This window comes from Pygocentrus nattereri, chromosome 28, assembly GCF_015220715.1.
Source record: "Pygocentrus nattereri isolate fPygNat1 chromosome 28, fPygNat1.pri, whole genome shotgun sequence".
Taxonomy (NCBI): domain Eukaryota; kingdom Metazoa; phylum Chordata; class Actinopteri; order Characiformes; family Serrasalmidae; genus Pygocentrus; species Pygocentrus nattereri.
Window position 1 is genome coordinate 16,378,930 of NC_051238.1, and position 25,091 is coordinate 16,404,020.

The 25,091-nt window shown below is 39.7% G+C and overlaps 1 protein-coding gene across 2 annotated transcripts in view; it reads left to right on the forward strand.

The window, feature by feature from the left end:
• Nucleotides 1–25,091, forward strand: part of abl2 (c-abl oncogene 2, non-receptor tyrosine kinase) — a 39,603-nt gene that overhangs the window by 6,288 nt on the left and 8,224 nt on the right. The window contains exons 1-6 of one of the 2 annotated variants that reach the window (XM_017693511.2): nt 20,322–20,543; nt 21,093–21,257; nt 23,433–23,728; nt 23,886–24,158; nt 24,316–24,400; nt 24,627–24,804. In XM_017693511.2, the coding sequence (XP_017549000.2) occupies nt 20,435–20,543; nt 21,093–21,257; nt 23,433–23,728; nt 23,886–24,158; nt 24,316–24,400; nt 24,627–24,804 (1,106 nt within the window). In that variant the 5' untranslated portion in view covers nt 20,322–20,434. Of the gene's footprint in view, nt 1–20,321; nt 20,544–21,092; nt 21,258–23,432; nt 23,729–23,885; nt 24,159–24,315; nt 24,401–24,626; nt 24,805–25,091 lie in introns of those variants that run through there. The other variant, XM_017693510.2, reaches the window with a different exon arrangement.

Sequence of the window (25,091 nt, forward strand, 5' to 3'; positions counted from 1 at the left end):
CTCTGGAGTTCAGTTATAGATGCCTTTTGGAAAACCATGTAGTATTATAATGTCATAGTTTTCATAATTCAGCCAACAAAATACTGAAAATATTACTCTGACAGTAAATCACACACAGCAAACACAGTGGGAAATTTTATTGTTTGTTACCTTTTCTGATACTGTTCCTGGTCAGATGGAGATCAGAGGAGCTTTCTTCTAAAAGTTTCAGGGCTGGAACTTTTAGCTTGGTTGTTTTACTGTAGAAGGTCACACTGAAGCAAGTTAAAGTTTCAAAGCACGTCATCATTTATGTTTGATTCTATACACTCAAGCTAAAGTTAATATAGATTACAGTAAGTGGAAGGAGAAGAGACTGGCGTAGTTGTAAAGCTGGCATCACAGTGTGTAGCAGGGATAACGGGCAACTACCTAACAAATCTCTAGTCTTCTCTAGTTCTCACTTACTTCTCCTTCTTGCATTGTTGTTTTGCCCAGACTGAGGACCACCAAATAGTTGATTGTGATTTTTGCTGTGATTCCAATATTGTGATATAGTTCAATATTGTGTATGGCAAGTATTATCAGCCACTGATGTCTTGCACCCCTAAAAATGTTGCATTGTAATTTTCCTCAGTAATTTCTTGTTTGCTTTGCAAAACAACTGTTTTTATACTTAGTCAACCAGTGCTGGCTGAGGAAGAGTTTAACTTTAACACAACACTGTACTTCATGTGGAAGTAAGTCAACTTCACTTCCTGGCCTGTAGTCACTGTCCTCTAGCTCCATTCAGTTTTACCACCTGGCCTTGAATATCATTCATTTTTAATGTTCATTTTTGCACCGTAGCCCACCACTCACAACTGTTTTTGCCGTGTTTCTTGATTCCTCAGTTCTTCACTGACTGTCAGTATTAGTGCAGGCCCAGTGCGCACACACTAATATGCTCATGCAATAATTTTAAAATGAAAATTTCAAAATTGAGGCCACCGAATCTCATAAATCTGTGATTATCCTTATATAAGGGTTATCTGCTCTCAGTTTATAGGATATGAGGTGCAGCAGGGCAGGCAGCCAGCACTGATGACAGACTGAGCAGAGTAGCCCCTGGGTCTAATTCATTGGATTCTCATCATCTTAAGAAATGCTGCAAGAGCCTGTCTTTGAGATTTGACATTGGTTTTGAACGAGCTATGTTTCGGTTCTTGACTCACCTCACCTCATTCCATCGTCCTGAGTTCTGCAGAAACTGAATTCATTTATTTTGAGAAGTAAAACTGGAAGAAGTTACAGTTTTAAGAAGTGTTTCAAATTTTCACAGCTTCCCTCTTTGACCCAAGTGTAATTAACTGGCAAAGTTTGGTGTGCAAAGTTTGCTTCATCAGTTATGCACTGGTGCTATGAGGCTGGTGTAGCTAAAAAGTAATGTAATTTGTTTTAGGTGACAGACTTTATTTATCTTTGGAAAATAGTGTAACTTTGATATTTCTGTGAACCGTTGCTTGAACACACTTGTTTTAGGTTGATTCTTTACCATGCCTTTGATGAGGATCTAATGCCCACTACCAGAAGACTTCATTGCAAGTCCAGAAATAAAGTAAACGAGCAGCTTTAGCGAAAATGGGTTTTAATGTGGAATGCTCAGTTCTAGAGAAACTTAATGAGTCAGAGTTGATCACATTGGTGGTGACAGGAACCAGATGTCTGAAATGTTTATGGCCTCTAAAAACTTCCTCACAGATAACCATTGCATGAAATGATTCCGATATGTTGCTTGATGTCTGAAACATTGTTTTATGCTTGTTTTGAGACAGTTTTGTTATAAAATGTACTTTTTAAACAAATTCATTATCAACAGTACATGTGAAACCCAAAACACACATGTAGGTTCCCTGGTGGTTTTGGACAATAAATAAAATGACTAAGTTCAGTAGTTGAAACATTGCGACCCCTGGTTCCTATCACCACCAGAAATCTGAGTTGATAGTTTTCTTTGCAATGCACCTTATGGCATTAATGTATTCTGAATGACCTCATGTATGTCTCTGTAATTGAATTTTGCAGAAATGTTGTAAAATTAGTGGGATTCACCTTTAATTATATACTTGCTGCAGCTCCCTCTGTTGGTGAAAACTGCTTTGACTTGTTGCTGCCTGTGGCTGCATTGACATGAAAAAAATGTGGCTATGTTTACGTGACTGGGCCTGAACGTTGCATTATATAGCATAATAATGCACTGCAAAGTGTTGTCTAATGGAAATCTAGCCTGAGTCTCTAGCAGATCAAGACCAAACAGGACCGTCTGTTTCATACAATTGCGCAGCCCTTCCTATCTGTGAGATCACTGTGGGTTGCTTGTCCATTCGACTCATCGACTTCTCATTAACCTCCACAGCTCTGCTTGGCTAAGCTTGTTAAGCATTGAAGGCTTAGGTTCTCTTATCTCTGAGACTGATTCAGCACCGTCAAAGCTTATGAGATCGACTTCACCCGTAGACCGTGATGACACCTGGTCTGGGAGTACTTATAGGCTCACTGACTGAACAGAGCCTGGAAGTGACTCTGACCACGTCCTTCATGTTGTGTAGGTTGTTTCTGTCCAGGACTGGATCTTTGGAGCCAGAGTTGATCTTTTGCTCTTTTGTTCTGAAGGGTCCAGTCAAGAACCTCTACAAATGATAACAGTACCTCTGCTAAATCCTAGATCAACTGTGGTGTTCCTTACTGTGAAATTTAAGCACATCACTCAAAGTGATTGTTGTAAGATGCCAAACCCAGTGGCTGAATATTAGCCTAATTGCATTTGTTTTAGGACCTGACCAATAGGACATAAATGATACACAGAGCTGTTAAGCTATTTTTGTGTTTTATATGTATGCATCAATTCAAATCCTTAAAAATCAAGTCCTCATCGTATTAGAGCTTAAGCTATGTGTGCAATTTTTTTCTTTTATCTGCAGTGTTTTAATATGAGCCAATATTATTGGCCTACCTAATTTATTGAAGTTCTGTCTGGTGCTGCTGTGACTTAGTGATGCAACTGAGGTGAGTAGTAGAAAAGAGGGCTCTCCAGATGATGCAAGTAGCAGACTGGTTAATGAATCCGTTTCCTGGGGGCGTTGAGTCTGGGTGACTCGCTCACCCTGGGGGTGAGTGGGGGGTGAGGGTTTAGGAGCTCTGGGGGAAATCCAAGAACAACTCTGAGACAGTCTATTGGGTCCTGTGATGAACAGAGAAAGCACCTAAAGGGTACTGATAGTAAAACGGATGGAAATGAGGAAGGGATTCAATTTTATTTTATGATAACCTGACTATCAGAATGATCACAATTTTGTTATTGTAACAAAATTTTGTTATTGTAACAAAATTGTGGTCAATATCCAACTTTATGTATGAATCTGCCAAAAATCATATTTACTAAAATACTAGGGCTGGTCTGAACAGCATTTTGCAGGCTGTGAAAACAAGCACTGTAAAACTGAGGAAACAGACATGCTTCCATTTGCATCAATATTCATTCCACGCTGGCTGCTACACACACCTGTCCTTTCAAACTGCTGTTTTTACTTCCCATTTGGCCGTTCAAATCACATTTTCTGTAGTGTTATAAACTATATTTAAAATAGATATTTACTAAAATGTGATGATCTTCTTGGGTTTTTAGAGTCAGGATGAGTAGGAGGCCATTCTTGGATACAGTGATTTAAAAATAGGGCTGTATGATACTGACATAAAATAAGATGGGTGATAAAGCTGTTGGACATCAAGATTACAATATGAGAGGATAAATTATTTTTAAAATACTGCCTCTGACTGGATGTGACTACTTCGTCCACTTAAAACACAGTACTGCAGTGAGAACAGTCCTATTGTTTGAGGTCTTTTATACCATTCTGTTTTTCAGAATGGAGTTTTTCATCTGCATACATAAGTGGTTTGTAATTGGCTGTTTGGCCTAATGGTTAAGTTACTTGTCCCAGTTTGGGAGAGCAGCGTTTATTCCCAGTGCAGAAACATTCCTTAGGCTTATAACAGATTGTGTGGAAACCCCTATTGTGGTGATGATTAAAAAAAACAAAAAAAAACATTTATCTTACAGGCAGAATTAATAACTTGTTTTAAAATGTTTAAACTGTTGTGAAAACTGTTTTATTAGCTTTTTTCCTACCATTTATACTACTGCTTTTATATTATTCCCACCTGAAGTGGTTATGTGGCGTTGTGGATTTGACGCATGGCAATTCTCAGATAAAAATCACCATATTCAGGTTTTTGAGATCATTCCTCAATTTTGCGAAGCCTCCTTTGCATACCAGCTTGTTCCCACATGTGATTTCTGAGGCATCTTTGCTGTTGTATCTTAAATGTCCATGTGGAAAGCTGTGTAGTTTGTTGTGCTCTAAAACAAAGTGACATGGATGCCTGACATTAATTTATGTTGCAACTGAATCAGCTAAAATGTATTTAACCTCCATATGTATTAAAACTAATATTATGTGCTATATTATTTAAAGAGTTTTGCCGATTAAATTTATTTTAGGCTACAGTTTTTGCAAAAAAAAAAAGATTATATTTTTGCAGGTTTTAGGTATCATTGGTATTTTGTTGCTTACAAAATAGAGAACAAAATATCAATGTAGCAAATGAATACTTGAGTATTCGAATTAGGTGAGCCCAATGAAAACCACAGAAATGGTTTTGGTAGAACTTTTTATTTATTTGATTTATTAACGACACGAAAAGAAAATCAAGTTCTTGTGTATCGAAGTAATAAATCACCAGCCCCCATAACGCTGTAGAAATGGTATTCAGATCACAATGTAATGTATGTAAATGTGATGTCTTGGCACTTGCACTTGTAGGTTTATTTACTACCAAAAAAAGATTTTGGAACTTTTTGTTTGTTTGTTTTGTTTTTTCTTTTTTTAGAATTATTCAAATTTAAAATTTAATGATTATCAGTGGACTGTATACACTGTGATGTATCATTAAACTGGTAACCTCTGTGCCTACAAATGAGAAGAAGAAAAATGGGTGTGAGGAGATGGATTAGACCTCCTTGTGTGTTTGAATAAGGTAGTGTCTTTGGTGTGTGTGTGTGTGTGTGTGTGTGTGTGTGTTGGGGCGCGGGTGAGTCTTGTGGTTAATGCCGCTCCCTCTAACTGTAAGTGTCAGCCTGCACTTCTTACTGGCTCCTCTTACATAGCCCCAAGCCTTTAAGACAGACTCTATTACTACAGGCACTGCAAGCTGATAGGACCCAAATCTTCCGTTAACCACAGGTGTTACAGCCAATAAAAGGAGGTTCAAGAGAATGCACGTATCAGATTCTTCATATGAGATCGATGACATTCCCTGCTTGTCATTGGTGCTTGTGTACCTGGAGGTGGTGAAGTGAGCGATAGAATTTGGAGAGAAGGAAAGAAGAGGGGCAGAGAGAATGTGAATGTAAACTTTGTTTAAATCGCTGATGTCCAGAACATGCAGACCTCAAGGATTTAATCTCAGCTGTACGCTTTCATTAATCTCTCTGTGGCCATTCTTGGTCACCGGCTAACATTTGGGACTAACTGCATGCCAGTTCCCATGATGGAGGCTTATGTTATAAAACTGTTCATCCATATTTGCCCAGTGTAGGTGTTGCTCTAGGGGCCCATGCACTGATTTTCTAACCAGTCTCTCTAGGATAATTCAATCACAATAACTAAAGTTGACACGGTTTTCTGTGTTGCTAATTATGTCGCATTAATTCATGTTAAGTACTTCATACTTAATATGAACACAGTGTAAAAAGGAATTGGGGGTGTATGAATTTGCTGTCACCCCGCGACCCTGGCGGAGAAGCGGCTTAGAAAATGGATGGATGGATGGATGAGTTTTCTGTCAGCTTTTTATGAAGTGATGTGGTGTGATACAGACCGACAGGGCACACTATATGACCAAAAATTTGTAGACGCCTGTCCATACATTTCCTCTGAAATCAAGGGTACAAACAAGAGGAGTACTAGATATTAGAGCATTGTTTTTATGGATGAAAGCATTGAAATCCTCACAGCAAAGTGAGATCAGGTACTGATGTTGGATGTTCCTATCTCAACCCAATCCATCCAAGTCCATCTCTCCAGAGAGCACACTTCTACTGCTCCACAACTCAGTGCTGGAGAGCTTTATACCTTTCTAGCTAGGGCTATCAAAATCACAGTCCTAAAAAGTGGAATTTTTTAATTGCAAGTGCTCCACATTTAATTATAGCCTGCAAGTGCTGCAATTTAACCTGAGTTTATGAACTGCCTGTAGATGAGTTTGATCCATCAGAAGCAACCAAACATCCACATGATGTATTCATCATGTGCACATCATGTGAACTCTCTGCCAGTGTGCCGAACCACATTGTGTTCAAGCCTCAAGCCAGAAAAAGTATATGTGCTGGTCTTCTTGACTGAACAGGCCTGAATCTGAAATAATTGCAGTTTAAATCAGTCATAATATGTTGCTTTATTTTTTAAATCACAAGTAGATGTTTTCCCTAAATTGTTCAGCCCTGTTTCTAGACCATGCTTGGCATTGCACATATAGTCACCGTCAGATCATTGTTTTACAAGTTCTTCTTTACTTTTTTTTTTTTTCATTTTTAAAAAGGTTATGTATTTATATTTGCATAATTTGAAAACACCTTTACAATGTGTGAAAATGTAAGGAGGAATACAGAAATAGTCAAAGATGACTTGGAATTTTAACCTTCCTAAAATTCATATTTTGGACAGATCAGTAACAGTATGTTGTCTTGTGAGTAAAAATATTATGTCTGCAAATCTGAGAAGTTGACAGGTTTTCAACACCACTTCCCTTCTCACTCAGATTCTCGCATTCTTCTCCCTTCTACTCCCATTCTACTCTTTTCAGGGAAATCATACGCCGAAACTTCAAATGAAACTTGCTGACTACAGTTAGTGTTGTCTCATTTCCTCTTTCCTGCATGACCAGCAGCTTCCAGTTGAGTCATAATAACGAGTGGAGTGGAGGTCTCTGTTCAACCCTAGGGCCGCAGGGTATTCCTCCCGTTTACTTATTCTATATACCTGTTCAGTAGAGATCCAGTCAATCCGATACTCTGATACCTGGTATTGGATTGGAACGATACCAGCAGAAAGTGTGATGTTGAAGGAAAAAAGGGGTCTAATTTTATTAGATTTCATTTAACAGTCTAGCCTGAGCAATCACAGGATTGTTTGTAGTGCATCACAAGAAAAAGCAAAGTAACGCAGGTCATATGAAAACAAAAACCACATCTAGCCTAATATTAAAATAAACAAGTAGTTGCTAAATGTTTTACTAGAATAGGCTCTTTTCGCATTTCCGCATTTTTTTTCTGCTGGAAGTAGTCGTTGCAGGGTAAAGCTGCTTCCGCTAAAGCAATAACAAGAACAGCGACGATGAGTAGAGCATGTAGTGTTTACTCAATTGTTTGTTTGAAGCAAAAAACCTTATTTCTCCGATTCAGTGGTTTGTCAGCTGACGATGAGCAGCCGAAAAATGAGTTTGTGCAGTTAACAAAGAAATAAACTTCATCATACAGTAAAAGAACCTCTGTGTCAGCATTTCGCTGCTGCTGACTAATGTTAACCTGCAGTTCGTGCCTTAAAGTTGCTGGTTTGGCCGCTTTCAGGTTAACAGCTTTCGTTTTCCCCCTCAGAAGCTCTCGACACCTGAGAAAGCAAGTGCTCTGCCAGGGAGTAGATGTTCATTCACTGGAGCCGGTGGTTGTGGGGAAACATCTAATGGCACTATGGAACATGATGGACCTGGTGCGCACCCCCCGCTGGCATGTGTGCATGTTTAACTTTTGCTAACTAGTTTGTTAGCAAGCCATTTCTAGCATTTTAGTTGTGGTTTTTTCTCGTCTTCAGCAATTCTTTACTCTGTAGATGTTATTGTACTCTGACAGATGTAAAAGAAATTTTTCCACGAATTTTGGGCTTCTATGTTTTTGTGTGTTTGGTTCCGCAAACGTTCTGGACACGATTCCTCGTATGTCAATCTTGGCAACTATGACAAAGATCAGGTGACACTTCTGTGGTGAGCTGAAATGATACGAACGCCTATATTTCTAACAAGGCAATAGCAGAACTTGTTTTACCCAGCATTTAAACCCCTTCTGTTTCTTATAAAAAGGGCCTATTATAATTTCTTCATTTTTAAACATCTTTTTAAAGGCATTTTTGGCTATATGGCACCATATTTTTTCATGTAGAGTCGTAAAGTGTTTGTCTAAGCAGCCTGGGGTACTATTTAGATGGTGGTCTCAAGTGAAGTGCTTCAGTTAAAAATAGCTTGTTTTAAAGGAATATTAGCAGATCAGTGTTGGGGATGTGCATTCCAATTAGGCCTGCATGAATAAAGTAGAATGTCTTTGATTAGATGTGCTGCAAGTACAGACATTTTTGGCTGTAAAATAATGAAATATTTGTAGCTGGGTACAAAATCCATAGGACTGTAGGTGTACTTTTTAGAAGGTTGCACTTAATGTTTTAATTATTTTATTATTTAAAAATAGCCAAGGGAAATCTGTAAGTCTTCATGTTTTATGAGTAAATGTATCTCGACTCTTTTTGAGCCTAGATAAGGAGGCAAGTCATTAGCCTCTACCTCCTCAATCACTTTCTTAATGTGTCCATGGCATCATGTTCAGGCACTCTTGTTTCATAATAGCAAAATCTGATATTTTACAGTCATTTTGAAAGATGTTTCCTGTAATGTAACTTAATGTAAACATTACCAAACTTATATTTTATTATAAGATTTAACATTTTACAGAATTGTGAGTTTGGTGTTTGAATACTGGCATCTTGAGCAGGTAACCAAGAAGAAGTGGTGCTATACTGTATTGTTTGGTCTACACGTTTGACCAGGTGCTGATCAAATGGCGTTTGACTAAGCAGCTATGGTCACTATGGTGACAACTTTGGTTCCTGACACACCAAGCCAACTGTTGACTGTTGGACACTGTCAGGCCATCAGTGTCGGTTGCTATCTGTTGCCTGTAGATTATGCTGTGTGTTCATCTCTGTTGGCTCAGTTTGACTTATTTGCAAGTGCAAGCTTTATTGCTGCTGAGGGACATTTTTACTGTTTAAATGTGCAAATTTACAAATGTACAAAACAGTATTTGAATATCAGATACCCAACAGGAAAATAAAGACACACTGAAGTTCTGAATGGGCACAAACATCAATAATAAAGCTTGACACACTGTCATTACATAGACTTAAGCATGCAGCAGCCGTTTAACTGTTTAATGAACATTCGCTGTTAAAGCTACACTATGTAAGATTTGGGAATTTGGGGTCCTCTCTGGTGGAAATGTGTCATTGTACATATATTAATCAATGTAGCCGCTCGCACAGAGGAACTAGCACCGAGCAAATTTGGGAGAGATTTTTTTTCTGACCAATATTGTGACTTTTTGTGATATTGTGATTTTATTCTTTAAATTATGGCCCAGGCCTGTTATTTTGGCCAAGAAGACCAACTTTGGGTTAAATATCCCCATGTGAAAAAAACTTGATCATGTAAACTATAATTAAAAGTGCAGTTTTTGTCATTTTAAATTGGAATTTCCATTTAAAAATTATCCATCTTTCAGCCCTAAGAACATTTTGTAACATGGGTTGTACTTTGCACCCCTTTCCCAAGCCGGTGAATCTGATGGTTGTGAATGCATTAAAAGTGTCTTAAAAGAGAACCATCAAAACTTTGTGAAGGATGTTTCTTGCAAGGATGTGAGGTATTTACTATTATCATCCTGTTTTCATCAGTTTAATATTTATTTTGCATGTGCCATCACTTTTAGGCCTGTGTGTGTGATGTTAATATGTAAAGAAGTTTGACACGCTCCACAAACTCCCCCAAAATGACTGGAGTGGGCTAAAACATTTTAACATGACTTATATTTTTAAGAGCTTTTAAACTCTAGTTATAGAAGTTTAAAACGGTGCCTCATTTACGTCACAATGACGTCAGTGAGTGCAAATAGCCTAGTCAGGTTTTTTTATTGTCTCTGTTATTTCATGAAGTTTATTTATCAGTCTTGGAGTGGTTCCAGAGTACCACACTCATGCCGCGTGGCATTTGGTGTGAAATGGGTTTTAGCTGGTAAAGGTTCCTTATTGTTGGTTTGCTGTTTCTAGGCCCTTATGTCTATTTCCTCAGCGATTTTTCTTGTTTGTCAGTGAGTGCTTGGCCTTCTGGTCTTAAGAGTCCAGCAGGAGGAGGGGCTCATCCAAAGGAAGATAAAGTAGAGAGTGAGTGGACATGTGGAGAGAGCCTCATTAGTGAAACTGATGGACAGGCTACCATAGAATCTTTAACTGCTGTGAGTGTGATAAAGAGAAGGCTTAGATAAATGGCTTTGGGTGCTTTTCCTCACTATCCCCCAGTGCATAACTATTCAGGCTGCTCTGTCAGATTGATGGACACTGGATGTCAGGCTGACTGTAAGGCCACTTAACTAACATTAATGTGCTAGCCAAAAGGGATACAGTGACAGTTTTCTAGTGTAGTGCACTTTAGGCAGTGCTATTAAGTATAGTGTTCCAGTGATTTATAAAATGTAGGCAGACTGTGATGATGCACTGGCATCTTTTGCACGGGCAACCCTTTCAGCGTAGTTTGTAGTGTCGTAACTGTTGTTGAGTCAGTGAATCTTTTGGTGCTGTGGGAAGGGAAGGCCTGATCTTTCCAACAGTTTCAGCATGACTGGGTGGAGACCGAAATGGTTAACACCTGAGGTAATGTCCTCACATGGTTTATTTGTTGCACAAGTGTTGCCAGTTGGTGACCACAATTCAAAACAATGCTCAAGAACTTCTTTCCCAAACTGAGTGTCCAAAAGCCTCTAGGAGTAGTGAGTGGGTTGATTGGTGAAATGAGCTCAAATATACATCATGGTATTCTCTTTTGCTTCAACAATAACAATTATTTTAATATCAAATACATTTATAATTTTTAAAAACGTATTAAAAATATTAGTGGCACTTTTAGTTTAGCCGTGGGGGAGCCTTGGGCCGTAGTTAAAGCTTCATATTGCTAACTAATTTAATTATATTTGTTAATGAAAATTACATAACATGGAGTAACTCTTTTAATATCCTTTGGTAATAAACTGTTCAACCTCTTACTTCAGACACTTGAATTTGTTAGATCTTGCTGAGATTTGTGGCAGTTTTTTCTCTAGATGATGAATGCTAAAGCAGCTTTGGAGAATTGTTTGCATTATTACATTAAATCAAAACCATAAAATAAAACCATAAGTTGCATCTAAAAGAACTTTGGTTTTCCATTTTAGTTTTCAGTCAAAAATGGTCATTTTGATCACTAATAAATATTATTATTATTATTATTATTATTATTGCTGCTATTATCAGTTGTGCCAATTTTGTCATTCAAAATATACAATGGGCAATATTCAACTAAAAACTTTGTTTTTAGTCAATCTCCTACAGCCTTTTTTCAGGTATATGAAATCTGTCTATAAAATAATATTTTACTATATGGAGCAATAACACAGCCAGGCTTGCTGAGGTAAACTTACCATATTATCTATACTCCTTGCCTGCTGGATGGGACCTATGAGCTGATTTGTCCTTCCTTTTCTTGTTCAACAGTTACAACCCCATTTCCATACAAGTTGGGACACTGCAGAATGTAAATATTGAATTGAAAATAGTACAGAACCAACATATCAAATGTTGAAACTAAGAAATTTTTTGCTTTTTGAAAAATGTTTGCCCATTTTGAATTTGATGCCAACAACAGGTTCCAAAAAGTTGGGAGGGGGGCATGTTTACCACTGTGCTGCATCACCTCTTCTATTAACTCTAGACTTTAAGCTTTGGGAACTGAGGAGACACTGCTGTAGTTTTGAAAGTGATACGTTTCAGCTGCTCAACAGTTGGGGTCTCCTATTTTTCATTTCATAATGCACCAAATATTTTTTAGTGGTGACAGGTCTGGACTACAGGCAGTTCAGTTAAGCCTCCGGATTCTTTTAATACGGAGCAAGGCTGTTGTAAAACATACAGAATGTGACATTGTTTTGCTGAAATAAATAAGGCCTTCCCTGAAAAAGATGTCATCTGGACATTTTTTTTAGCATTATGCAACCTTACCGGCCTTTTGTTGCCCCCGTTCCAACTTTTTTGGAAAATGTTGTTGGCATCAAATTCAAAATGGGCAAATATTTTTCCAAAAAACAATACAATTTCTCAGTTCCAACATTTGATAAAATGCATTGATGCATTTTGTTTTTATTTTCATTTTGCACAGCGCCCCAGCTTTTTTGGAAGTGGGGTTGTAGGTTAAATCGTGTTTTGTCCAACAAAGTGCAACAAAAAGAGTAAAAATGGAAGACATGGCAAGGTCAGCACTGCGTGATGCAGTGGCAAACAATACATAGTAGACTTGCTTTGTGGTGTCTGTTGTGTTGCTTTTATTAATGCTCTGTAAAAAGCTGCACTGACTAAAACAGGAGCATCTGTAAGGGTTAATCAGCTGTTTAGTTACAGCTTTTTGTCTGAAATGCTCTCTTATTTGTGTTTTGCTTAAGCTGTTCATGGTGAAGTTTACCTTGTCTTAGGGTGGTCCTGTTTGTGATTCCCTGTCTTTGGGATTATCACAGTATCCACAGATGGCAAAATCATGTGACCGTATCATAGAGGTATTTACTCTTATACTGGCGTACCTCCCAACACAAAAGAACTGCGTTTTTAATACTTAAAATGATACTTAATACTTAAACTGATGTTGCCTTGATGTTTTGTATGATTTTTGTGGAGATGAGCACATCTTGTTACATCTTGTTTTAACACGTTGTAGCTAATACCTCAGGATACCACTGCAGCAAACAGTGTTGCTACATGTTGCCTATTTGGCATAAAATGCAGAACCTTTAGAAAAAATTGTGGACGATGTATAATATACTCTGTTACTAGTTCAGTAGGTTTGACCATTGATCATATAGATAATTTCTTAATATAGATTCATTCAAGTTTTATTTAACTAGACCAGAACTTTCATGACAGCTGGAGTGGCAGTGTTCACTAGACTCAATTAAGCAGAGTGTTAAAAAGAGAACATCAGCTTTGTTCCTGCTGAAGGACCTTATTCACTCTTCATCCATTTCAAATGGACATTATCAGTCTTTCGTAGTTGACTACTCATCTGGGGCCATTGTCTCAGAGAATCATTGTTTGGTTCTTCCTGTGGCTCACTCTGTGCGTTTGCAGTCTGGTCATTCTGAAGGTATTTATGGGCAGATTTTGTTTTATGCTGTGGCTAAAAATACCCGTCCGCCCCTGCATTGTGAAGCATGCATTGTGATAGTGTGCTTAGCAGGTTTAGATACGGAGGCCTCGGCACAGGATGTTTTTTTTTTTTGCTCATGCTATCACGCTGTGCTTTAGCGTGCCTCCAGAGTGTTCATCGTATAACATCCTCTCCTCTCACCTCTTGGTTTTAGCCATATATATATATATATATATATATATATATATATATATATATATATATATATATATATATATATATATATATATATATATATATATATATATAAAAATTTCTTCTTCATGATAAATCCCCTGTCTTTTTTAGTACCTCTCTGCCCATTAAAACATCATTTTGTAGTTGTCAATCTCTTCTGGTGTGAAGTCCCCGGCTTACAACCCAGTCAAAATCTACTGCCATGCTGTGAAGTCCCTTGCTCACTCCCTAGTCAAAACTCCTCTGTCGCAGCACAAACTCCCTGGCTTGCAGCCTATGTCATGCCTTAAAGTACCCGGCTCACAACCTAGTCAGGATCCCCTGACATGCTGCAGAGTCCTAGTCAAACTGTGCTGTCATGCCACAAAGTCTATGGTTTGCGGTCTAGCCAGAACTCCTCTGTCACCACACAAAGTCCTCAGCTTGCAGCCTTTGCAGTGTAGTCAAAATCTGCTGTCATGCCACAAAGTCCCAGCTCACAGCCTAGTCGAACTCTGCAGTCATGTGAGAGATTCTGGCTCATGGCCTAGTCAAAACTCCTCTGACACTGAATGAAGTTCCTGGTTTGCGGCCTAACTAAACTCCACTGATACGATGCAAAGTCTCTCAGTAAGTTCTCAGGTTATAAGGTAAAAAAAATTCTCAGGCCAGCAAGTTAGAAACAAAAAACTAATCACAAACATGCTACAAACAGCAGTCAAAAATGCACACTGCACTGTTACAGTGAACACATGCATGCCCACACCAGTGTATTAAAGAAATGACAGATTTAAAATACAGAGACCCCAAAAACGATAACAACCAATTCATGACTTTTTAAATTGCATATTGCTTCTTAACATGGATTTAATTAATGATTGGAACTCTTGTGAGATGTGGGAGTCCATGTTATATCCTGCAGAAAAATCCCCTACTCTCTGAAATTCTCCCTTTTCCCCGAAAGCCTCCCCCACCCCCTTAGTCTTGTGACATGCTTCATGACAAGGTAGGTGAGTGGGCTGTGCAGAAATGTTTTTTTTTTTTTTTTTTTCTGGTCTGACAGAAGGTGATTTCTGTCTTCTGTTCCATGATTGGTTCATGTACAAAAACTGTTTTTATTATGCTGGTATTGATGTGCATCATAAGACCAAAACTGAGGTCTTGATAGCAAAGTGCTGTCTAATTTCAATGATATTCATTCCAGGTGTGGTCTGTGATAGGAGTTTAAATGAGTGACTGATATTTTGCGATTTTGTTTTTGTACTTGCTTTTAAAAAAAACTAATATTTCTTTGTTTTCTCTAAATATGGTGGTGACTTGGGTGGAGAATCACAGTCTCAATAATACATTGTGAATCACAGTACATGGGTGGAGATTTGATACACTAGTGAGGTCATCAGATTTAAAACCATGCAAGATTTGTAATATGGCACAGTTACTATTATTACCCAAAATGAGGGGGTGCTCAACCCCTTAAAAGACCAGAACATGTCAGTTTTCCCTACAGTTAGCCTTACGATATGACAACCCTGGGATTTTAAGGGGTTAATTTATATCTTGCCATTTTCAGTTTCTAATTTTTTTTTAATTGGATGCCACAAGAAAATGTCATTTGTTTTGAATCATATTTGTCCTGAAACCTTCCTTTCCTTATTTAGTTGGAGGTCAAAATACAAAAAACTAAAGAAAACTAAAGGACAGAGGGCTGGACATTACCCTCCCAGATGTTGAATTCACTGTTATTTAAGTGCCCATATCTTAGTTTTTTTCTTGCATTTTTTTACCCTGTGGTGCACTTCTATTTGTGTGGTTTTATGTACCAAAAACAGTCAGTTTACATTTATTCATGACCATTTCAAACCATTATTTTTCCCCTTAAACTGGCTTTGTTACTGTGCCTTTAAGACTGAGTATATGTAAATGCTAATATATGTAAATAATCTGTTCTGCTTGGCTATCCCTATGCTCTCTCATTCCTTATGTTCTTTCATAAAGCAGTCAGGCTGAAGCATTCCCTGTAATTTAAGTGGGATTGGGTGTGGCTAAAGTTCTGTAGGGTGAAGATGAAGATACATGTAAATATGTTGATTTTTATGACATCACACAAGCAATGAATTCTCCCCAAAACAAATTGAAGAAGAATGTCCTTACGAATGCAAGTTTATTTGAACTGTCACACCTACGGTGGCGTCCGATTCTGGATAGAATAGATGACTACAGTCTTTCAAGCACTACTACAGGGATTATGATATGACCGTTAAAAGAGCTGCTTTAGAGACTGTAGTAAGGGTGTTTGTATCAGACGTCTGGGCAGAGGTGCTGCTTCAGCTGTCCCAAGTCTGTCCTAAGCTCAGCGCAGCAGCTGTGTGAGGGGCTCTGATCAGGGTCATCACACTGCCCTCCCACCACCCCCCACTCAATATCCCCATTCAACTAGACCCTCTGCCTTTCTCGCATCCCTGTCCCAGCTGTCCCACATTGCTTTTCTCCTACACTGCATACACACACATACTGAACATGTGCGGCAGACAACACCCTCGTTCACCACACACAGGCACACGACATGCCCCATGCAAGACAACTGTGCCGGATCAGTCCAGAGGCTTCCAACTGAGGCCTCTCTGCAGAGAAATTAATGGTGTGTGGACCATAACTATACAGTAATGGTAAACACATTGTATTGTTTAATCTTTGAAGTGATGCCATAAGCCTCTTTTCTGCTGTAAGGCCAAATTATTCCATCTGTAGAAAGTACCATGGATTAGCATGGAGCGTTCGCAAACATTCCTCAGCATGGTTAGCTAACTGCTCATAGCTGGTGGGAAGTCATGACGTAGCTGTGCTTGGGCGGTTTCTGCGTTTTATGTTGCTTTTGCGCCACCTCATCCTGCATTTTATCAAAACTGAAGTTCAGTTCAGTTGCTCACCAAATAAATAAATGCAATCCGCAGTTTTTATTCAATCATTTAATATATGTCAAACCATCAGTCTAACAACAAATACCTAATGCTAATCTAACATTAGCAACCTAAATTCAGGTACACCACACGCCACAGTAGGTGGATAATAAAAACCCATGTGTGGCAGAAGAAAGTCGAGTGACTGGTGACAGAAATCAAATCTGTTCAGTCGTGGTTGGAACTGTGGCCTGTTAACCTTTCCTGAACTAAGGCTACAAGTGAAACAACAATAGAGAATAAAGATTCCTCTAAAAGCACAAAGTTGAGTGACAGCAGGAGTCAAACATTTTCCACTTTTGGTTCCCTAAAGAACCTTTCAGTGACTTATTAAAAAAATTTTTTAATGTCCCGTTTTGTGTATGAGATATGAGGGTGTCGAACATTTTTAAAGATCCTCCGTATGAAGTAAAAGTTCTATAAAGTTTTATGTTCCCGGTACAATACTGATATTGAAACCATGAGTATCAGCTGAGGCCAATATTTCTTCTTTGAAATCTATTAATGAGGTCTAATGAGCTAAAAAATGAAACAAGAACTGGCAAAAATCTACCCTGCGTGGCTGCAGTGCAAAACCGACGCAGCATGTCCAGCAAAGCAGAATGTTTGTTTGTTTTTACATTAGAGTTTTTAGTGTTTACAAGAGAAAAATACTTGGATTTTTTTGTTTTTTGCATATGATTCATCAGAAGGAGCTGCTGGCTGTTAATGCTGAGAACATTACCTTCAGGATTTTCATGGCATGTATGAATGTGTGCATCTCTGCATATGCAAGTTATGCAAAGTCTGAACATCAGTAAAAGTATCCCGGGATTTGTCTGTGAAGTGAACTGAAGAGTGTGAGAACAGTGTTTTTGATATTTGGGTTTTTGGTCTGTGGTGCTGTCTGTTACAACATTGTTCTTCCTAATTTGATCTTCAAAAAGTTCGGGCTTTTCTTTATTAAGGTAACATGCCCTGTAGGACTCAAAGAACACCACTCAGCCTGCAGGTCTTTACCAATTATTTTCCATTTGGGATCCTCAAGAGGTTTTCTTTTCCAAATGGTAGGAGCTTCTAGGTCTCAAGTGGTGTGAATAATTGAACATCCTGTTCTAGTAAAACTTTAGCTCCTTTGTTGAGAATCAGATGACAGAATGGGAATTACACGCCTTAATAAGTTGGCATGCTTGCCTCCTTCTATTCTGTCATTCTTTTTAATTTCTCTCTCTCTCTCTCTCTCTCTCTCTCTCTCTCTCTCTCTCTCTCTCTCTCTCTCTCTCTCTCTCTCTCTCTCTCTCTCTCTCTCTCTCTCTCTCTCTCTCTCTCGTTGGCATGGAGTAGAAATAGAGACATCTGCCAAACACAAAAGCCCACCCCCTGTGAAATGACTATCCCCTGTACACTTTCCGTCAAGAGACCTCCAACAAGACCTCCTTATGAGCTTAACTCTCCGCATATCATCCACCCACACACACGCACTCTCTTGCGCGTGTCTCATTCTGACCAGGGCCGGTTACCATGTAGACGCACAACTGTGGTGGGTCAGCTTTCCAGGAGCTGTCTTGGAAATTCTGAATTCTGAGCCACATCAAAGACGAAAAGTGGAGACACTTGGCTCCCGAAAGAGCCTCAGCAGACAGGAGTGGGTCAAGCTTTCTTGCTTTCTGCTGCCCTGAGCCTGCTGGACTAAAGCCTTGTGGGTTCTGCCTAGGCTTCACCTTGTATTTGGACTGGGTTTGGACTAGGATTGGACTTGTTCTACTTAGACTATGTACTGGGAGCTGTGGCTGAGTCAGGTGGCTGGGAACGGAATGCACTATGTGCTTTTTCGGAACAAAGGTGGGGTGAAAACTCTTTGGTGTGGTCTGCTTTACGATCTACCTCTCAACAGCATGTTCCTGCGCCAGTAATACGTTACATAATCTACCACCTTCCGTAAATGCTTTGTGGTCATGGCATTTTCTGACAATTTAATTAACAGCTTGGTTGTGCCAGTTGCTATGTTGTGATGTTTGGTTGTAAGGACTGGATGTATTTTACTAACCAGTATGTTTACTCAGGAGCTAGTAATCTGAGAAATGAGTATTTGGGCATCTCAATAGTGTTGCTAGCTTTTCATCAATTTTATAGATTTTATATAGAAATACTATACAGAATTATATAGAGACCAAGGAAAACCTTGGGGGGCTAAAGATATTAGCATTTTTGTGTTACATTATGCAAAACATTGATGTGTAATCTGCAGACACTGAAAGCAGTATATGAGGAATGTGTTGCCTGGAAAGCCCAGGTAGCCAGAAAGAAATGTTTGTGACGTGTTTTGAGTCGTCGGAAGGCATTTACAGATGCACTACCTTATACGCTAAACTTGTGCCACTTACTTAATCACTTATTCAACATTTGATTTTCTGTTTTGTGATCATTTTTAGGGCTGACCCAAATAATTCTGATATTTACGTGTGCTTTTGTACACGTAAAGTATTTGTTCACTTATTTAGTATTTGGAAGTTTTGCCTTTTGTTAAAACTTTGGACCCCACCAGAATTATGGAACACTTTTGAATTCCTGAAATTTTCATAGTTGGATTTTCATATCTTATCAATGATTTTAACAAAAGAATTAATGAACTGAAGAATGGCAGGTACATAACAATGGGTGTGTGATTGGGCTATAAAAGAAGACCCTAGCTAAAGGCTGGATGTAGCCTCACTTCCCCTTACAGTTTTGTGAATCACCCCTTTTCTTTAAGAGACTGAAGGAAGATAAGCTAGTGAAAGGTATAAAAATGGAAATGTTTAAACAAAGAGAAATAACCAAATTATCTTCAATTTGTTTGGCTGTGGTTTTGATTGTTGAACGTGTTCAGTGAGGAAGCTGAGCACCTTCTCAGTCTCTTGTTTAACCCACATGGAGTTGAGAGATAGAGACCATTAGATAACGGGTTACCTAACCGATTCCTTTACAATCTGCAATATGACCACAATTTTAGTATTAATCACAGTCGTCTGTGCTGAACAGATTTTATATTTGCTGATTGAAGTTATTTTTCGCAATGGAATAGACCTTTGAGTACAATGTTAGTTGAATATTAACTTGGACCTCCATTCTATGTAAGTTATGAAATAACGGCAAATATTGTGCTATATGCTGAATAGTAAGCCGTTTATATTTAACCAAAGCTGCATGACACGCTACCAAATTTTAGTACACTACTTGGGTGTAGAAGCAGTAGTTTCATGCAGCATAGTACACAGTGAGTGGGGAGCGATTTTATATTTGAGCATTAGTAATAAAGAAATTTAGTTTTTAAGGGCAGTATTCGCATATTTGTTCGGAAACACCAGTAAATGTGCAAAGCCAGTAGATAATTGTCTGGAGCAGCCTAATAATTACCTGTATAATTAAAAGTAATTAACCCAGTAATATTCTGTCCATGTCTTATTATTCAGAAACTACATATGAAACAACATAAGTAATGAGTGAGTGAACATGTCGAACAGGTCTGTGAATATTTTCCTCTCAATTATCTTCCGATTTCTCCCAGCTTTAGAAATTGACTGTTCTTTTCAGTTTGGTCTCGCTTCACATCTCCCCCACCCTCGTCCTCACTTACCACCCTGAGCCTTCTGCCCTCACCCACACTTTCCCTTACTTAAGCTGTGGTGGTGGTTATTGGAGGCAGCTGCCTAGACATGTTCTCTGACTGTGGGTATATGCGTGTGTGTGTGTACATTTATGCCTGTGTGTTTATGTGGTTGGCAAACAGCTGTGAAGGAAGGCCAGTAGGCATGCTTAGGCAGTGAAGAGGGAGTGGAAGCTCCCCTACATTATTTTTCCGACCGTGCTTCCTTGGCCCCTCCTTCAAGCTCCATATATTCCAGCCTGAACGAAAGCCCTCTCATACAGACATTCCATCCATTACTCACCAGCTCCCTGTTGGTTTCTGTGGGGAAAGACATAGGTACGATCAGTAGTTCTCTTTGGAGAGAACTTGGACTATGCCACTGCAGACCCTACCATCTAAAAGCAGCTTTGAAGAAGACTGGGGTAGGCTGACTGGCCCATTGGGCCCTAGACATCAGGACGTGGCTGACTACAACCTTCCAGGTATACTCATCATTCAGCGATGGCCTGACCTGAACATTCAGGAATATCCCTGAGTTTGAGAAGACTTGTTTCATGGAGCTTTGGATTGTGGGCTCGTTTGGCTACAATGGACTGTATATCTATATGAACCACATGTAAGCTAGGAGCATTACTGGGTTGTGTTCAGCTGTTGCGTTGTTTCTGATGCCATGTGTGGGGTTTCCATGTGGATTAATATGAATTCTCATTAATAGATAAGATGTGAAATGATTTTGTCTTGGATTACGTTGTCTTAATTCTTCACTGTCTTTTCTACGTGCTATGACTCGCATTCTCCACCCTCTTCTTCCTTCTCCTTTCACATATCTTGACGTTCACTCATTCCTACATCATCCCTTGTTTACCCTCTTCCCTCCCTCCTGCATCTGAGTCAGCGTTCTCTTTGCCCTACCCAGAGGCACTACCTTCTTTGACGTCTTATGCTGCCATTCACTCTTTTTCCACTACTTGATCTTTTTTTTTTCTTTCTGATTTACTCATTCTCTCTGTTTCTCTTTATTTTTGGGACAGAAGCCCTGCACAGGCCGTTTGGGCTGGACTCGGCTGCGCTGACTGAGGCGGTACGTTGGAGCTCTAAGGAGAACCTGCTGGGTGCTGCGGAGAGTGACCCCAACCTCTTTGTCGCACTTTACGACTTTGTCGCTAGTGGCGACAACACATTAAGCATAACAAAAGGTATGATTTGAAAGGTGTTACTTAGTATCTCTGGTTGATTTGAATCAACAATCCCCACCCTTTGACACCCATGCTAACTGGTTTGCAGTGGCATGATGGCAATGATTGTCTGGTATTACACAAGGGTTTTACCACTGTACTTCATTGTCTTAAAACAAGCATCTTTCCCAGGGATGTGACTTTAGAGGTCAGACTTAGATGACAGTTCTGTTGTTGAGCAGCTAAAATCCTGGAATGTTTTATAACTCTGAGAGAGCTGAGGGACACTGAGTTTTCGTGTTGGATGGGCAACAGAATCTGCCTTTTCAGATGAGCTGGTGAGATGAGCACCAACAGGTACATAATTTGATGCTGACAAGGACACATCGTGTCCAGGTCTCTTGTCCTCAGTGGATGATGAGGCAACATGTTAGTTTGCCAGAGGAACATCTCTTCACTGTTTTTGAGCCTGTCTAACATCAGCTGGAGTAGTTAGCCTAGTACGCAGTAAAGTTGCACCAGAGCTGGACAATGGCCACACTATCTCGGACTTTGAACAGTAGCTTGAGTACTCGAGTACCCGCGCACAATTAAAAATACTTGTATAATCCATACTCAGTTCACTGTTTGTCCAGTATGGATTTGGTTGTATCCCAAATAACTATTTGTCAGACACTTTATGTAGTGTTTAGGTACAGGAGCCAGTATTTTAAGATCTGCATTGTGCACTATGTAGTGAGTAGGGAGCCATTTGAGATTCTGTCTGTGTTCAGATGTTACAGCTATATTTGTGTTGAAATTTATAGTATAGTTATTGTAAAGTTCATATGCAGTATGTAAAGTTGAAGATGTTATTATTGGAGTTATTTATTGCATCCTTCTTTTCCTCCCCACTGTTACACCCTTCTGTCTTCTTCTTTGTTAAGTTCTATCCTTGTTCTTCCCAGCAGCAGTGAGTGTGATCAAAGCTGGGCCAGATACTGCTAGCACTACCACTGCTTGAAGCGCATCCTGAAACTTTTGCTTTAAGGAACCAAAAAAACAGCAGGATAAAACCAGGAGCACAATTTCTCTCTTTTAATTACACAGTAATGCCAACGCCTCATACCAGACCTCTGTAAATGAAGCTAATGTTTGTAGCATGAATCAGAGATTAGCGTGGATGCTCCTCACTCCTTGTGTAATGCTAAGGCTAATGCATATGCAGTTTGTAATCCTCCCAGCTGGTCTCATAGCAGGTGGGTAAACACAGACGGGGCTGATCGGAGCAAGGGAGTTAGTGTTTAGTGGCTACGTTTTAATCTGTCTGTATTTCTGCAGTGCCATGCCACTGCCCACTAATGGCTAAGTGGTGTGATGTCGTCTGGCTGGCTCCGGAGTTGCCACAGCTTCTGTGCTCGCGTAGAGAGAAAGGAGCCAGTCTGCTGGAGTTGGAGGTCTTTGGGTCTTGCTACCGCCTCGTGGGCAAGTTAGTATTAGTTACAGAGATTCGTTGCTATATGAAGAGACATTGGTGGAGCTTTCTGGTCCATCAGCCTCTACAGAGATAAAGAGACAGCTGAATATGGCTTTAAAGAGGGGAAGAAAGGGCATTTGAGGTAAAGAGATGAAAGGATAAAAATAGAAAGCGATATGAGAGAATGATAGATTGAGTGAGGTGAGGTGCAGTGAAGAACAATTAGAGGCTTTCTACTGCTGCAGTCTTTTATGTAGCTAGTTCAATACAATGATTTCAGATTTTTCTCTCTCTCTTTCTTGCTCGCTGGCTCTGATCCCCACCCTACTTGGACAGCAGTGGGGTCCAAAAAGCCTGCACTTTCTCCTCTTTGATCCTCACTGTTGTGAGATGGCTACATCACTCTTCATTAATAACTCACTGGAGTTAAGGCGTTTGAAATGATGGTTCAGCCAGAATTTCCCCTTCTCCAAATATAGCTGACCAGCCAAGAATTATCACACATTTGCCTCAAATGCTGCGAGTTGTTTAGTAATCTGGAATAGATTTGCTTCTGTGGTTTCTGACAGTGTGATATACTGTTATCTTTAGAAGTACAGGCAAAATTCATGATGGCTGCTTCTACTGTTTTAAGCTCTGTGACACCAGTTTGCACATTTTTCTAAATAACCAAGGCTGTAGTTTTTAAAAGGTCTATTTTTTGAACATTCTGTTTCTCTCTTTCTCCATCTGTATCTCAGGTGAAAAGCTGCGGGTGCTAGGCTACAATCAGAATGGGGAGTGGAGTGAAGTTCGCTCTAAGAACGGTCAGGGCTGGGTCCCCAGTAACTACATCACTCCAGTGAACAGTCTAGAGAAACACAGCTGGTACCATGGGCCCGTATCCCGCAGCGCTGCAGAGTACCTGCTCAGCAGCCTCATCAACGGCAGCTTCCTGGTTCGAGAGAGTGAGAGCAGCCCCGGGCAGCTGTCCATTTCACTGCGCTATGAGGGCCGCGTCTACCACTACCGCATCAACACAGCCTCCGACGGCAAGGTACAATCCTTGTTGTGCATTTCTGTTCCTGCACTTGATTCTTTTGTTTGGTTGTTCACTTCCATTTCAGTCTTTTCACCGTTCTAGTACTCTGGATGCTCCCTTACCTACTTTTGCATCCTGATTGTTTTTTTTTTTTTTTTTTCCCCACATCCAGGTATATGTAACATCAGAAAGTAGGTTTAGCACATTAGCCGAGCTAGTCCATCATCATTCCACTGTAGCAGACGGCCTGGTGACCACACTCCACTACCCTGCTCCAAAATGCAACAAGCCCACAGTTTATGGAGTCTCTCCCATCCATGACAAATGGGAGATGGAACGTACAGACATCACCATGAAGCACAAGCTAGGAGGAGGCCAGTATGGCGAGGTCTATGTGGGTGTCTGGAAGAAATACAACCTCACTGTCGCTGTTAAAACACTCAAGGTTTGTATTTTTCTGTTCAACACTTGGTACCAGAACTGACTGACTGGTAGTCTAACAAGGTAGACTACTTCAGAGAAGCCATTTTGTAACTGAAGGGCTTTTTGTGGAAATATTATGGAGGAATATATTCATATAATGCTATACTTCTGCATGACAGGAGGACACTATGGAAGTGGAGGAGTTTCTAAAAGAGGCTGCTGTCATGAAGGAGGTGAAACACCCCAATCTGGTGCAGCTGCTAGGTTAGTACTCGGAACATCAGCAATCCTTTTTAAACCCTATCTAGCATTCATTTTTCATAATTCATTCTAACTGCCATCTCTGTGGATTTTAGTTTAGCAGTAACCACACTGTACTTGTAAAATACCAGAAATTAAATCACAAGTATTACTTAACAGCCGATCCTCCACTGTACCACTCTTTAGGAATCATGTGCTCTTGAACTTAGTAGGTTGGTCTTCCTTACAGGTGTCTGTACTCTGGAGCCTCCATTCTACATAGTGACTGAGTACATGCTTCACGGCAACCTGCTGGACTACTTGCGCGAGTGTGATCGAGAGGAGGTGAATGCTGTAGTGCTGCTCTACATGGCCACTCAGATTTCCTCTGCCATGGAGTACCTGGAGAAAAAGAACTTCATCCATAGGTGAAGATAAAGTCCAAAGTGCCCGAAGAGCAGAGTAGTGAGGTTCTTGGAGTTCCCTTCCGATGTCAACCACTCTTGACTGCTAGCCTAGCCGCTGTTCTTAGACTTACACAAAAAAATAATAATAATTGGTATTAGTTTGGCTCCTGCCTCAGCTTTAATGTGATGGTGACATAGTTGCCTGAAATGCTTTTTCTTCTGCCAGTATCTGTGTATTGCATCTGAGGCTAGATTGCATCAGATACTAGATATCTTTTATTGAGAGAACTTTTTCCATTTTGTACAAT